This window comes from Lathamus discolor, chromosome 1, assembly GCF_037157495.1.
Source record: "Lathamus discolor isolate bLatDis1 chromosome 1, bLatDis1.hap1, whole genome shotgun sequence".
Lineage (NCBI taxonomy): Eukaryota > Metazoa > Chordata > Aves > Psittaciformes > Psittacidae > Lathamus > Lathamus discolor.
In genome coordinates this window covers 154,683,352-154,699,184 of record NC_088884.1, presented here as the reverse complement: position 1 = coordinate 154,699,184, position 15,833 = coordinate 154,683,352, and the positions used below count along the sequence as shown (strand labels likewise).

At 44.4% G+C, this 15,833-nt stretch overlaps 1 protein-coding gene across 2 annotated transcripts in view; it reads right to left on the bottom strand.

Annotated features, from left to right (window-relative positions):
- The window catches only part of CPZ (carboxypeptidase Z), a 34,985-nt gene extending 19,759 nt beyond the window's left edge, over positions 1-15,226 (bottom strand). The window contains exons 1-4 of one of the 2 annotated variants that reach the window (XM_065660121.1): positions 14,980-15,226; positions 2,886-2,909; positions 1,632-2,006; positions 74-286 (exon numbers count right to left, since the gene is read on the bottom strand). In XM_065660121.1, the coding sequence (XP_065516193.1) occupies positions 74-286; positions 1,632-2,006; positions 2,886-2,909; positions 14,980-15,067 (700 nt within the window). In that variant the 5' untranslated portion in view covers positions 15,068-15,226. The remainder of the gene's footprint in view (positions 1-73; positions 287-1,631; positions 2,007-2,885; positions 2,910-14,979) is intronic. The other variant, XM_065660128.1, reaches the window with a different exon arrangement.
- Between the last annotated feature and the right edge of the window lie 607 nt (positions 15,227-15,833).

The window sequence follows — 15,833 nt, the reverse complement described above, 5'->3', positions numbered from 1 at the left end:
TTAAAAAGACCTGTTTTCACTCCGATAATCTTGACTCCCCTCGAGCAACCTGATCAACACAGATAAAACTCACGCAGTTCATGGTGTCCAGGCTTGGTCGAAAACTCAATCACGAAAAGGTCCTTCCCTTCAAAACTGCGACCTATGCTGTAGGTTGTTGCAATATGGGAGCACTTAGAAGCAGTCTTCTTCAACATGCTCACCATTTGGGAATACGAATGGTGTTTGAACTGGATAAAAGTTCCTGGCAAGTCTGAAGGCAGATCTTCCTCAACAACTACTTCTCCTGTAAAGAAGAATCATAACACAGTGGTTAAAACCATGATGCCCATAGGACCGTACAGATGTCTGCACTTTTCTGCAAAACACCTTTTTCAGTAGTAAAAGTATAAAAAAAAAAGCTGCAATCAAAACCCTCAATCCATGCAGCACATCCCACACTGTCCATTGTGGCATACTTTGTTTGCAAAATCATACTAATGTATATGCACACTGACAAATAATTTGTGCAACCTCCAGTTATAATTTGGACTTCAGCATGCTTAGCACATTTTAGTAACAAAATGTACAGATTTCTCCCTTCAAATGAATTTTTTATGAGATTCAGCTGTCTTCAGTTATCTGGATCTTCATAGAAGAAAAATCTGTGACAATCATTAATTGAGATTACTTTAATGAGCTTGTCAAGTAGTCATGTATTTATGAATGCATTAAAGTTCCAGTTTTTAAATAATATATTTCAAATATATAGACAGCTATCACACAGAGCAGGACTTATTTAAATGCACACTGGCAGTCCAAACATCTAGCTCTTAGCTGCCTGATGTTCTTTTTATATGAGGGACAGAAACAGATGCTTGATGGTTCTTGAGCACAGTTTTAGCGTCTAAAATATATTGAACAAAATGAATCACACCTTACAGCTGAGATGACAAACAGAAAAGTTTTGTGACATAGTGTTACAGTTTAATCCCAGCCAGCAAATAAGTACCACACAGAAGCCTGCTCACCACCCCCAGCTCCCCAGTGGGATGGAGAGGAGAATCAGAAAAAGGTAAAACCCATGGGCTGAGATATGAATAGTTTAATATTTGAAATAAAGTAAAATATACTACTAATAGTAATAATAATTGTAATGATAAGGGAGACAACAAAGAGAGAAAAGGGAATAAAAGCCAGTAAAAAACAGTGACGCACTATACAATTGCTCACCACTAATACCGACCGACACCCAGCCCATGCCTGAGCAATGATCAGCCCCTTCCATCCAGCTCCCACCACTTTATATACTGGGCATGGCGTGCTGTGGTACGGAACACCCCGTCGGCTAGTTCGGGTCGGGTGTCCTGTCTCTGTTCTCTCCTGGCTTCTTGTTCTTCTCCTTGTTGGGCAGAACATGAGACTGAAAAGTCCTTGATCAGAGTAAACCCTACTGAGCACAACTAAAACATCGGTGTGTTATCAGCATTGTTCTCAGACTAAAGCTGAAGACACAGCACTGCACCAGCTACTAGGAAGAGGATTAACTCTATCCCAGCCAAAACCAGGACACATAGACACATCAAGTTGAGTGAGATGAGATCTTTCCCATCTAGATGAGTAAGATGCATCAGCAGAGCTTCCTTCCTTACCTCGCAGCTTTGCCAATGGGTCAAAACAACCCTCTTCTTCTCCAGCAAAAAAACGGTCACAGTCTAAGAAGTAGGGCCAAGCCATGTCTATTGCATCAAAAGCATGGAGGCAATTCTTTTTTAGTTTTTCACAGACATGCCTGCAAGGCTTTTTTACTTTGTCCTTTTCGCATTGTGGGGCCAGCACCGAGCAGCCCAGGAGCCTTAGGTCTGGATTGCACTCTCCCTGGAGCAAGTTTTGCAGCACGCTGATGAGGATGTACTCAGAGCTGTACTCAATCACTTCTCGAGATTTCTGATCCAGAAAATTAGGATATGACATTTGAGTATAGGTAACATCAGTACAAGAACTTAAGGCAATATCCACGCATTTGGCTATGAAAAGGAGATGAACATAAGAAAAATAATTCACTTCACTGATACTCTGCACAGTTCAAAGACAGCATAACAAATAACATTGCAATGAACTTATTTTTTTTTTTGTTCACAGATAGACTGGAGGCAGTTTGCAATACTCTCAAATGAATTTGATGTCTAAAACCATTTCTAGAAAGATGATGGAAAGTATACTTCATCTGGAGATTGACTGTGAACAGTTTGCTGCAAGTACATTTCATTCAGGATTGAAATGGTATCTGACAATTTGATAGGGCATTAAAGGTTATCTAGTTGATAAAGATTGTCTCTAAAATAAGATTTATGTTGTTAATTCAATACCTGAATAGCAATGAAAGGACAAATACCTAGCCAGAAAACACTGGAGTACTGGGCCACATGAAAGTTCATTTAACAAATATCTTGGAAACCATCAAAATTAATAAAGCCTGTTTTCCAGAAAAAAAGGCTGTCTCATACACACAGAATTATAGAATGGTTTGTGTTAGAAGGGACCTTAAAGATCATCTAATTCCAACCCCCCTGCTATGGGCAAGGGACAACGTCTTAAGAAGGATAAATGTTGGTAATACCTTCAACCCACTTGGAAGTGAAAAGGGAGTAGTAGAGAGATGTCTCTTCGTAAAATGACTGGCTATTATGGTAATAGGCCTGCATTTGAGACTCCTCCTGCTAATGTCTCTGGCTGGTAACAAATGCCATTGTCACGGCAGCAAAATCCTGCCTTGTGTGAAAGAGATCATCTCTCTAGGAACAAGACCTACTATAGCACCAACATTAGAAAACTTGTCAGAAATAATTAAGAAATACTTAAGGTTTTGAGATTCTCCAAAGACAGCAGGCAAAGTCACATCATACCTTTCTGTGCAGTTTGGCACTGACCTGCAAAAAAAGAGGAAAAAAAAACCCAAAAAACCATTATGGGGCATGTGTCCATTATGCTTCCTTATGCTAGGAATTGTCCAATCTGGTAGCCCCAAAAGGGTTTCTGCAGCTCTATGCCCTGAGGTCCAGGCATACCAGGGACAAACATGTATTGCCAACAGGGATATACTACACAGATACACAAAGAAAAACACAGTACAGGTAAGTACACCGGTTAGTCAGGATGAAACAGCATTGATAGAAATGAATTACAAGTGGATCCTTCCAGTAGTTCATCCTGGACACACTGAGAGCCCAGTTGTTGTCCCCTAAGGCTATTGATCTCCCAGTTGCCTCGTGGACTGACACATATGATGGTCTCTCTGACAGCTGGCCCAGACCCTGGGGTTTCACTGGTAGCCAAGCCCCAGTACTTGACAATATATCTAAAGTGTGGTTGTATAAGAAATCAGGCCTAGATCTGAAAGACATTGAGCTGCCCAGCCCTGACAACTTGATAAAATTTCTAGGCACGCTTGAAAACTGTAAATTGGGTGCCTAGGAAATGTCAGTAATGAAAATGTAGGTCTTTAGTAATCTGGTTTAATCTAACAGTTCATAGGAGTCCTTCCATACATACTAAGATGCCTTATGGATCTTCCCCCATAACACTGTGCATATCTTTCTTGTAAAACAATTAAGCCTTTGGTGGATATGAGGGGATGTATTTCTTCCCCATCCCACTTCATCCTATCTCTAGCAACTGCATTTTTTATCCTTTTAATAACATCTTAAAACTAATTATTTTCCTGCCCAACTGCTCTCATGGGAAAGCTTTTCCAAAAGCTCGCTCCTCTAATGGCTAGAAATTGCCTTTTAATTTCCTGCCTAAAAGTATTTGTGGCCAGTTTATAACCATCTGTTGTTGTGCCAGCATTGTCCTTTAGCTTAAATAGCTCTCTGCACTTGCTGGTGCATGCCTTCACCATGCGACTGCAGAGAGCAACCAGATCCCCTTCCTTAGATTTCTATTTGCTAAGTCAAATAAATGAAGCTCTTTGATTTTGACGGAACATGGTTTGATGGCCAAGGAGAGGTCTCTTTTGCTTATCTGGCCAATAATTCTATATTTCCCTTCTCTTATACCAGCAATTAAGAAAAATATTGCTACCAGGGTATCAGAGCTTGTTTTCAACATTGCCTCACAAGAGCTAAGCCACTATGCACAAACTTTTTAAACACCAACAGGTCTGCTTTCCTTGTGATGTACTGGGGATCTAGCTATGTTGCTCTTTCTTGTAGCTCTCACTGAAGGACAGGCACATAGCTTCTTGCCCAGTGAATTGAGCATTTGCCCTCATAAGACCAAATTCATTATACATTTTTTTCTACCAAGTTTAAACTTCTATTCCTGGCATGTTTGTATAAATGTAATCATCTGCATATGTGTTGCTAACGATCTGATCCTTCTTTAGCCAAAATAAAATCATCATAATGAGAACAAAATTAACCCTGGAATTTTATCTTGGAGGGAGACATTTAATTGGAAATTAGTCTGGTTCTATATTATGAATTGTCACTGATCCACATTACCTCATAAAACAAATGAGGGGTCAGAACTAGCAGAAACAGCCTATCTCCAGCACCAGCAAGTTCTGGTAAGCAGCAAGCTGGAAAAAATTATATCCATGCAAACTTCTTTCCTGACTTGGTACATTAACAGCAATAAACAATACCTGGTTCATCAGCAGTGCCTTCTGTTATAGATTTAAGTGTTTCCCTTAGTTAGGCACAATCCCCTCAGTGAGTTAGTTATTAAGGTTAAGGCATTTCTAAAAAGCTTCATCTCAGCTGGATACTGCAAGTAGTTTTACATATGGGGACAATCAAGGAATAGCCTTTTGTACAGTGCTAGCTGAAAAAGAGGAAGGAGTGATCTCTTGTTAGTAAGAGCTCCAGCAATTATCCTGCTGATAGAATTGGATGTCAGTACCTTTCTGAATCTGGGTAGTCTTATGTCTTAATGCCATCATACCCACAACAGCTTGTGAGGCCTTGGACGCAAGTGTGGAGCCAGCCAAACATTCCATCAGAGGGGAAAACTTGGTGTGGATGGGATTGCCTTGAGTTCAGCCACGTCCCAATGAGATGCATGGCACTGTCTCTGGTTATCAGCAGGGTTGTCAGCAATGAATCACCTTCCTTACCTTGAAGGGTGGCTTAAGAAACACTTGCTATTTTTTTTCTCCTCAGCAGAAAATGACTGTATTGTAGCTATTATTTTAGACTAAAGGCTCATGTGTGCCAACTGTAGTTTTTCATGGGATTATTTGGGGAGTATGAATGGTCTTTCCACAGCTGCTCAGGTTTCCTCAAAGGTAAGAGGCATTTCCCTTCTGCTGGCTCCATGACCAAGCTACAAATGTCCTTTTGGTTTGTCCCTCCAGCATGCACTGATCAAATCACAAAAGTGAAGCACACACCATCTCCCAGACAGCTACTACTGTGCAGGAGTGCTATAGCCATCAGTCACTCTGACGTGGCACAGACCTTCTTTCAGTGGTGTCTCAGTGTTCTGCTAATTCAGCTGGAGCAAAAGAGGTATTTTAGCAACAAGCTGGAACAAGCAGGGGAAACCAAAGGGAAAATGCAGCAGGCAGGGTCTGGGCATGGTGCTGCTGCTTCCCCCTGCTCTGGCTCCCTGAGAAGCAGCAACAACCTTATTGCGTTTAGCAGATGCCTATTTCTGCTCAGCTGGCCAGGAGAGGTGCCAGGAAGCAATGGATAGCCATTGGAAGAGATACGTAAAATTTATCCAAGTCATACGCTGTAACTGGGTTCACAAGAGGTCTGGATCTTTTTGTGAGCAGGAGTAGATGTTAGCACAGGAGAGGTAAAGGCAGCTCTGGTTTCAGACTGTCTGCTACCTGGCTTTTACACTTTGTTATTTTGATCAAATTAGAGAGAGAGGCAATCTATAAAGCAACATGGCTATTATTAACAAAGATGCTGACTGAACAGGATAGATCAGTTTTTTTGGAGGAGGAACCCAAATCCGTATAAACCTTTCCCATGGCAACTAAAGTTGGTGGTTTAACCAGAGGTGGTTCTATGGCGCAAGATAAAGCTTTTCATCACTTTTGGCCCAGGAAGCCCCTCACAAACTCAGAGCTACGAAGACTCATTCATTAATTAGCATCAAAATTGACTCTTTCTTTCTGGGTCCTAAGCCTAGATCTAAGTTTAGGCTTAAATCTAAGTCTCAAGGGGTTTTTTTATCGCACTGTGCTGTTTTTCCTCTGTATTTCTCTGCTAGAGACTTCTATGCAGCTTCTTCTGCTTTCAGAAGTCAGTTCTGCCCTAACTGTAACACTTCTCCCCACCATAGTAAAAGCTGCCATATGACCTATTTGTCAGCCACAGCTCTGTCTGTGAACACCCCTGATTGAAAATGCTTATCAGCAGATAACACACATAAAAGCAAGAGAGAAAAGGTCTGTGTTTTCCAGATCTTGCTTTATAACAAGTCTTAAATGTTGTGTGCTGATGTGGTGCTTGGACTTCTCCTATGTGTCCTATTGCCAATGCTTGCATATGTTTTGGAGGGTGCGGCTCTGTGAGGGCCAAAGATAATTGTCCAGTATGTGCACTTATAAGTGTGGATGCACGTAGCTGGGCCAGAGCCTGGAGAGCAGGCAGCAGGAAAACCTCTGAGGCCAGCTCCAGAGCCACATCTGTGTGCTCTGCTCCTGAAGCTCTGCAACCATGGCTGTGTGTCTCTGCACATAGAAAGAACCAGCAAATCCTTGTCCCTACCCATTATAGCTCATTTTGTAAGAGGTCTGGCAATGCCAGAAGAGTTCAACCACTCACTGTCTCCTTTAAATGGTATACAGAGAGCTTCTCAGGTCTCCAGATTAGCTTGGCAGGCTTCAGTTGCTGCTGCTTCTGTGTCTGAAAGAGCTTACTTCTCCTTTTCTGAGCAGAGGCTTCCCTGGGCTTAGAGGGAGACAATGCTGCCTCCTCTCACAGTCCCATCCACAGGAAGGTTGGTACAAAAAGACCTTTTTCTTCCTGACCCAGAACAGCCTTTTCCATTTTTGTGTTTATTTCTGTACTCTGTCTATTCCACCAGGGATACAGAAGTGCTTTCAGTAGTACAGCTTCTATTTAAGATTATGGATAAAATACCTTATTGAAGGGGAGAAAAGCCATTTCAAGCTTTCTGAGCCCTCCCTTTAATATATGCTCCTGCTTTTAATTTGCAAAGGCAAGCTTGAAAATCTACAGTGTAGCACATACATATTTTACTGCCAAGCTTACATTTTTTCCCCTTGATGATTCAGCACTGAAAGAAGCAAGCTGCTGTGATTAACCCTAACCCAGACAATAGAGCTGAACAGCTACTTCTAGTGCCACAGCTTGGCCACTTGCCTTTTCAAGAGCAAAGCCAACAAGAGACTTATGTGCTTGAGGATATGGAATAAGCCCAAGGGCCAGCCTTAAACTCAAATACATAAATCACTCAGTGAGGCTACACAATTGCATTGTTATGACTGACAGATCAAACAAGATTAGATAATATATCTTGTACAGACCAGCACACCCCCTACCAGCTTTCTGGGTTTTTATACAATACTGTTTTAAACTGGAAGACATTTGTATTCATTTTAGAGTGTTCATAGCCAAACCTTCTACTTTTCTAAACCAAGCACTTTGGTTTCTGATCACATTAGTGTTACTCTCCTTGTGGGTTCTACATGCTTCATTGAGTCAGTCTTTGCAACTACAATCTGCGTTGTAACACTAAAAGGACAAAACTTGGTATCAGCAGTAATATGCAAATACTTCTGGGCTGTACCGTTTTGCGCAATGTGGCACATGGCAAACCACAACCTGCCTTCGGAGTCAGCTCCCAGCTACAGCACGAGGACAAAAGCAGATCCGTTACAGAATACTGTAATAGATCAGAATCACCAGGAGAAGGATGCAGGAAAAGTGAAAAAGTAGTGGGACTAGTGGCAGGGGAATAAGCCAGCTGAGTAGCTTGGCTAGGGGGAAAATGGTTAAGCAGAAAAAGCAGGAGAGACGATAGCTACATATCTACATACATGCAGTGGCAGAAGTGAAGAAGATCCCAAGCCACAGAGAGAAATTCCAGGAAAACTGGAGGAGAAGAGGAATGGTTACAAAAAGCAGACCATGTGGTTTCTTCTGTTTCTGGATACATCAAAGCTTTTGTGAGGAGAGGACTGAATTCCTGTTACTAATCGCCGACTCCAGCAATCGTTGAAACTGTCCCAGGGGAGTGATGTGGTTGCAAAGGGGCAGAAGCAGTATGCAGGGCCCCGATGTGCAGGAAGTGAGACAAGCCCTGCTTTAGCCCTGCTCCCTCACATGAAGAAGCCTGAAAACACCTGAAAGAGATTAATGCCTAATCTGCCTTCACTTTGCAGCGCAAGATCACAGCAGGAAGACACAACCCAGTGTTTGCTATTAATCATCCTTCTTTCTGACCTTCCTTCTGCCTGGCATTTAGTCAAACACCCATTTTTACTGAATTACTGAAGGTGTTCCCAGAGCAATGACACTGCAGTTGGCTCTCCTGGACTGTTCCTTTCACAAGGCTGGACTGGAGCCTGCAAGAAGATTTTGCAGCTTTCCCATGGGTAGTGGGATTTCATGTAGCCACAGGTCAAAATCTCTGCAGATGCACACCAAGACATTACCACTCAGCAATGACTTAAAGTCGGCCTCAGTGGTGGCGAGTAATTCTCTCTTGTTTCTGATTGTCCAGGTGCAATCCAAACAGGGCTGCAATTGTAGGAGCCTAAAAGAACTGATGCAGAGTGTTTTTTTCTGCCCATCTGTCATAGAATCGTAGAATCACAGAATAGTTAGGGTTGGAAAGGACCTTAAGATCATCCAGTTCCAACCCCCCTGCCATGGGCAGGGACACCTCCCACTAAACCATGTCACCCAAGGCTCTGTCCAACCTGGCCTTGAACACTGCCAGGGATGGAGCATTCACAGCTTCCCTGGGCAGCCCATTCCAGTGCCTCACCACCCTATCAGTCAAGAACTTCTTTATATCCAATCTAAACTTCCCCTGTTTAAGTTTTAACCTGTTACCCCTTGTCCTATTACTACAGTCCCTAATGAAGAGTCCCTCTCCAGCATCCTTGTAGGCCCCCTTCAGATACTGGAAGGCTGCTATGAGGTCTCCATACAGTCTATCCCCACTGCATGTCTTTGTACCTCTAATGACAAGATCCCTGGTGTCACCACATAGAATACATCTGTGTCTCTGACTAGTAAGTGCTGCTCAGGGAGTCTTGGAGCCGAAATTCTTGAACAGAAACATGATTCCCCAAACAAAAACCACTAAATGCCCTTTTTCGGCCTCAGCTGAGATATTTTCCAAGTTGTGAGGGAAAAATCACAGATTGAGCAAATAAAACATGATAAAGACAATGACAACAAAATGGCCCAGCAATTTCCAAGTTGGCTGAAGACTTGCTGGGCTGCACATGCGGCTGCTGCTGAATGTTCATTTGCTGTGTGCCAAAATGACCTGGAGACATATTGAGACCATCTCCCAGTGTCTGGTCAGTGAAGGAAAGAGAAAGCTACTCAGACCTGGGAGATGTTGATGTTAAACCAAGAGCTGGGGAGAGAAGGTGGAATAGGTCAGGAAATCTCTGCCATCTCAGGGATCAATTTTTTATCAGGGTGACTGAGAAGGGTGAAAATACTTATTAGGCCTGGAGCTGTGATGCCTCCATAGCTTTACTTTGCAGCTATATACACTGTATAGACCAGTTCCCACTGCCTAAGGACACTGTACTCTCTACTAAGTGTTGCAATTTGGTCAGCAGTTTACGACACAGTCAAAAGCTTATCTTTGAGTAATGTTGAATGCCATGGGACAGGGCATCATATCTAAAAAAGTGTGGCTTTTATCTTTCATGCTACAACCCTTACAAAATGTTTGCCAAAACATCATTCCATCCTTTATAAACACAGCCCATGCAGCCCCCTAGCATAACTGTCTTTTCGTTAGTTCAGATGTCTGAGAACTATTGTAGTTAACGTTGCATCTGGTTCTACTGCAGCTGGTTGAGTTTTATCCAAATGTGGTCTTTTTATGCTATGAAAGATTGACAGTTAATTCAACAGCCTTGACTTAAATCCATGCCTTAGTCTTGTACTGTCTCCTGGATAAGAGTGTCCTGTTATAACCCTGTAAAACTGGGGTGCCAAATAAGTCAATGGAGTCACAACAGGATAAACAAAGGGATTGAAATTCCAGTTTTATTTCTGAAATAGGTTGAGCAACCCCAACTCCTTGAACTCCATTGACCTATGACTGCTGCATCCAGCTGAGGGGGGTGACTTTGTCCAAAAAGATTCAGTACTCATGAAAACCCTAGGTCATAAAAGCCCAGCAAATACCAGCCTCAAACACCATGTTCACAACATGACAGGCAACTTCTTCACGCTACCTCTGTGCTTACACCTCCTCAGACAGTGGCACCTGTGACATTTACCCGACATTTGGTCCAGTCTTGAGGAGAGGATGGCTCTCATATAGCCTAGGCAACCCAAAAGGGACCATAGTAGCCATCAACCAGCCAGCACCCCCAACCACCTCTTGACTGGGTGAAGGGAAAGGCAATGTCTACAAATGTTAAAGGGGAACAACAATCAGTGTTACTAGGTTTTGCTAAAAGTCTAGCTGCCCCTTAGGGGTTTTGCTCAAGTTTTGACTTCTATATATTTACATCTTAAAAATGTCTGAACAAGTACTCTGAAGAAAACTTTGCCTTCAGATTAAAATCATGCATAAACTGCTTCAGCAGTAAAAGGATATACCTGTGTACTGTACTTTCAATATAAACTTCCCCACATAAGTGGCTGTTTCTGATCCCATTTCCCATGTTAAATGTAGCAGAAGATCACGGCTAAAATAATAACTGTGTAGAAATACTAGAGTCAGTGGCGGGAATCCAGAGCAGCTCACATGACTGGGTGATGACAGCTGGCTTTACAAGAGCTGGAATTTCTCATCTTGTGATGATGTAGATGCTAGTTCTGCATATTTTGCTTTGTTTTGAAAAGACTGGGGAAAACCCATCTTGGGTGCAGCAGGAGATATTCCTGCGGCTTGGGCTTTCCCACACGTGGTGGCACAGCACCGTGGCTATACTCAATGCCTATGCCTGCCCATGCTGGCCATAGCAGGGTGAAGAACCCAGTTGGCAGCGATGGTCATGGGGCAGAGGAGTACACTGCTGCCCGGGCACCCAGTGCAGTCACACACGTGAGAGCAGCAGTAGCTCTGTGTGTGCACACAGCTTTCACCAGGAAACAAGCATTAGAAATGTCTGCAGCAGGTGAATTAACATGCTCAGGTCCCATGAAGTTGGGGCCAGTGTGAAGCTTGTAGAAGGAAATGGTTCACTTAGCAGAAACCATGGCATGCTATGGAGATAGGAATGGCAGAGAAAAGGGGGTGATGGTGGTGGTGGTGGTGGTAACGTATAGCGTCTATAAGCAAACGGCTCCACAGTTATATGTGAAGCCATTTTTCTGTCAGTGTGACTTTCCAGAAGTCTTACTCAGTGTCACAGCATAGAGAGGAGCCAGTGCCACAAAATCTGGGCATTGTCTCTAGCACTATTTCTGTGTTATTATGGCAATCCAGAAGAAATACAGCACCTGTCCCCTGCTTCCACCATGGTGGATTTTCCCTCCCTGTCTCTCTCCCTTATCACAGGTTGAAAAAGACCCTTAAGATCATCAAGTCCAGCTGTTACCCTAGAACTGCCAAGACCACCACTAAACCATGTCACTGAGGGCCTCATCTACATTCCTGAACACTTCCAGGGATGTGTTCACTGCTCTGGGCAGCCTGTTCCAGTGCCTGACCACCCTCTCAGTAAAGTTTTTCCTCATAGCCAATCTAAACCTTCCCCTAGCACAGCTTGAGGCAGTTTCCTCTTGCTCCATCACTTGTTACATCACTTTTCACTTGGGCAAAGTAACACTACCCCACTGCCTCCTATCTCGTAGTGGTTAAACTGGGGGAACCTCAGGGATGGGCAAGTTCAGTAGCAGAGCGAGCCAGGAGGATGGGGAATACCAAGGTGCTTGGGCGAGGAGTAGACCCACAGGTGACAAGCGTGCTAGCCTGTGCTACCTCCCACCTCCACAGCCTCAGCTCCGACAGCTCCTCTCCTCACCAGAGGCATCCGACCGGCCACGTACCCGAAACACCCTTTAACTGCTCGCACAGGGAGGACACGAGGCTGAAGCACACCTTTGCTGCCCAGAGCCGGACCAGCTCCGGTGCCCCGCCGCCGCCTGCTCGAGCCGAGGTGCCCACACGGTGGCACTACAGACGGTGGCCGCGCCGCGGCAGGGCCCGTCGGGAGCGGCTTGTGCGGTGTCCCCTCCCCGCTCACCCTGCGAGCTCGCACACCAGCCTGAGCACAGCGCCCCCCTGCGCCAGTGTCTCCACGAAAGCGTTCTCTGCTCATGAGTGTTCAGAAGAGGTTTTATTGCTGTTATATTACAGCCTCAAACTGACCCCTGACAGCATTTCAGTGGTAGGGCTGGCCGCGGCTGCGAGGGAGTCACCTGCTTTTAGCATTCTGAGGCATGCGACTTCAGCCTGCTTCTACTTTATTTTTTGTTGTCAGTTCTGCATTTAACTCATTGCCGCTGGGATACATCAGTGTGCAGCAGAGACCAGCGCTGCTCAAAACAAGAACCTGTACTATTACCTCCCTCCACCAAAGGCTGCCCATCTTTCAGGAAAAAAGTGCTAAGCTGTACTTTTCTCTCCCAAGCTAGAGGCTGAGAGGCCAGTAAAACTCATCAGAGTCTGGAAGTGCTGCCTCACAATGGGGCAATGTAGCATCTTATCACTGGGGGAGGCAGTGGTTTACTGGCTCCCCAGGGATACAGGACACATCTGGGGAGAAAGGATCTGCCCTCTCTCAGTGGCATGGTTCCCAATTGCTGCTCTAAAAGCTCCCTGCAGCATGTGATGCCTGCGTCATATTGTGAACCTGGATGACAGTAATAATGTCCTTAGTTTTCTAAACAGAAGAGCACAAAGCATTCTGTAAGGATGTTGATATTGTAAACCATGTTTCATTTTAGTTTCTTATTGAAAAAAATGAAATGAGTCACAGCAGAATGAGTATCACTGAGAAGTCCAGGCAGCCTCCAGAAACCAGCTCCAGCCCTGCTGGGAGTCATGCAGTGGCACTGGTTCCTGCTGCCCTTCTCTCTGGCATGAGCAGCTCCAGGCTGGTGTCCTGCAGAACATCACAGGTCTGCCCACTGAGATGTGCACAGGGGATCCCAAAATGGGAGAAAATCCCACTGCTACAGCTGAAGACGTAACCTACCGCCCTGGATGCTGAGAGGAGACCTCTGCAAGGTCTGTTTGTGAATATGTGCAGCACCATAGTCCCCTTTCTTTTCATGTGGCCTGACATGACCTTATCTTCCCTTTAGAAAAGGAAGGCCCTTAAGAAATCTTGCAAGTCTCTCAACGTCCAAGTTGCTACTTAATCCCATGGTCCAACACCCCTTCAAGCATAAAATGTGCCCCATCCTCACCCTACACACCACGTAGTGACACTAACAGCTCACTTTCCCTACCACTAGATATCCCTCTAGGGCCTATTCACTAGACATCTCTATTCAGCAGCCCAGTCCCACCACATGCAAGGCATTTCCATCGCCTGCCCTTCGTCAAGCTCTCCCCCAAGGGCAGCACAGTTCCAAACACGCAAAACATTGTGCTGCAGCAGTTACCACTCAATAATCCATACATTTGTGGCTGCTAGGGTTAATACTCCATGGTAAAACTTTGATCAGCTGGAACTGGAGCAGAATCATACCTCACAGAGAAAGGGCATGTTGCAAACCACAACCTGTAATTGGCTGTAAATAGTCTACAACACTTCTCTTTGTACAGCTTTATCCAAAAATAAAATCCCTTTAGGCTGCGGTAGACCTCACTTTGATGTTCATGGGAACAGCACTCTCAAATTATATGCAGTATAAGGCACATGGACTGCACTGTGTAGCAGTTCAATGCCAGTACAGTCTACAGCTTATATTTAAGCACTGAAATAAAGCTGAATTTCCTGGTGTAACATTAAGGTCAGTTTCAGGTTAACTTATCCCTTCCTGTATTCCCATAAAATAAAGATTTTCTGAATCATTTGGAGTTTGAACTCTCTGAAAATAGTTTTCCTGGAATAGACCTTGTCACTACACAGTAATTCACCCCTCCACTATCCCCATATAAATGAAATCTGAATTAAGCCCATCCACTTGATAAAAAACAGCCTGTGTTTTTAAAATATACTGTTAGTGTTTTTTATTAGTCAACTGGTTACTGAACCAAAAAGTTTTCAATTCATTTTGCAGCATGTTCCTATCTAGCCTTTACTTGAACGGTAAATCTTTCTCAAATCAACTCATACAAATTCCACATTGCTTATAGCAAGCTAAAACACACCCTACTGCTGTCGGATCCTAATAAATCTTCTCATACTTTGGACTTGAAATAAGTGACCTAAAGCTAAATGTAAGGAGAAGAGGCTTTTCTTCAGCAGAAAAGCATACAGAAGGTCAAAAGTTCACCTTCCTGCAATCTGACTACTGCATTTCTAGAAGGCAAGGCCAGAGATTGGAGAATCCTTTGCATTCCCCAAACAGTGAGGGGGATCTTACCTACTAGGAACTCCATAAATTGACAGAAAGACACTTCTACATATGGCTGTAAGGGATAGTGGTGGGGAAGCATTACATTCCCTTCCATCACAGACTTCTTTTCTGTTGAAAGGCCATGTCATCTCTTATCTTCCCATCCACACTTCCCAAGCACAGCCCTAGTTTCATCACTGGCACTTTGCAGAGTTCGAAAGAACTGATCCCCTTGTCTCTAGGGGAGAGTGACAACTCTCACCTCTCTTATCTTGGAGCTGGAGCCCTTTACTCTGCTCACCTTCAAGAGAAGGAATGAGAGAAGAAGGGGGACTTTTGGGGTGGTTAGCCTTACCTAAGGTCTCCTGGCTGGTTTCACAGTGGGGCGCCGGCTTGGTGGCCCTAAGCAGCCCGCCGAGGAGGAGCAGGAGCCTCAGGACCATGCTGGAGCCGCTTGCGCAGGCAGCACAGTGATGTGGCACTCGCTGCCTGGTGGAGCGGCTCCTCGCTGGGAGCCTCAGCTCTGGCTGTCCAAGCTGCAGAGGAAATCAGTGCACTGCAAGGGCATGCCCACGTCTCACAGTATAAGCAGTCCAGGCGTCAGATTTCAAATAGCATTTGAGCTTGGAAAGCAAAAAAGCTTTGAGGCAGAGAGGGAGGAGGAATGAGCTCCCCCTCCCCTCTGCCTCCCGACCTTCCCTCTCTTCCAGCCTGGTTTACAGTTTCATAAACAGTTTGAGCTAACGGAGGTCCCGCAAGGATGCGCCTGCTCCTCCCCGGCGGGTCTGATTCCTCTGGTCTTCATGCAGTTTTCCTATGGGACACGGGAGCTTCGTTAAGCTGTGTCTCACTTGAGCAAGAGCAACTGTCAGGAAAGAGCAGGGGGAAAAGAGACAGGGAAAGCAAACAATCGAAAGCAGATTTCCTTCCAAAGAATGGTATTTCATAACCCACTTAACTGCAAATTTAAGACACAACAACAAAGGGACTTTAAGCCTCATCTTCTCCAGCACAGCCATGATGGCAACCCACAAAATAGTCACCAGGATCCCCCTTCCAAATGCTCCTCCTGTGCATTTTGCTTAAGACCCAGTTTACAGAACCAAACTCGGAGGGATACCAGTATTTTCATAAAAAAACCTGCACAAAAACATAGATAAGATTCCAGAACATCTATGCAGGCTTTAACTGGATGGTAAATCTACATTA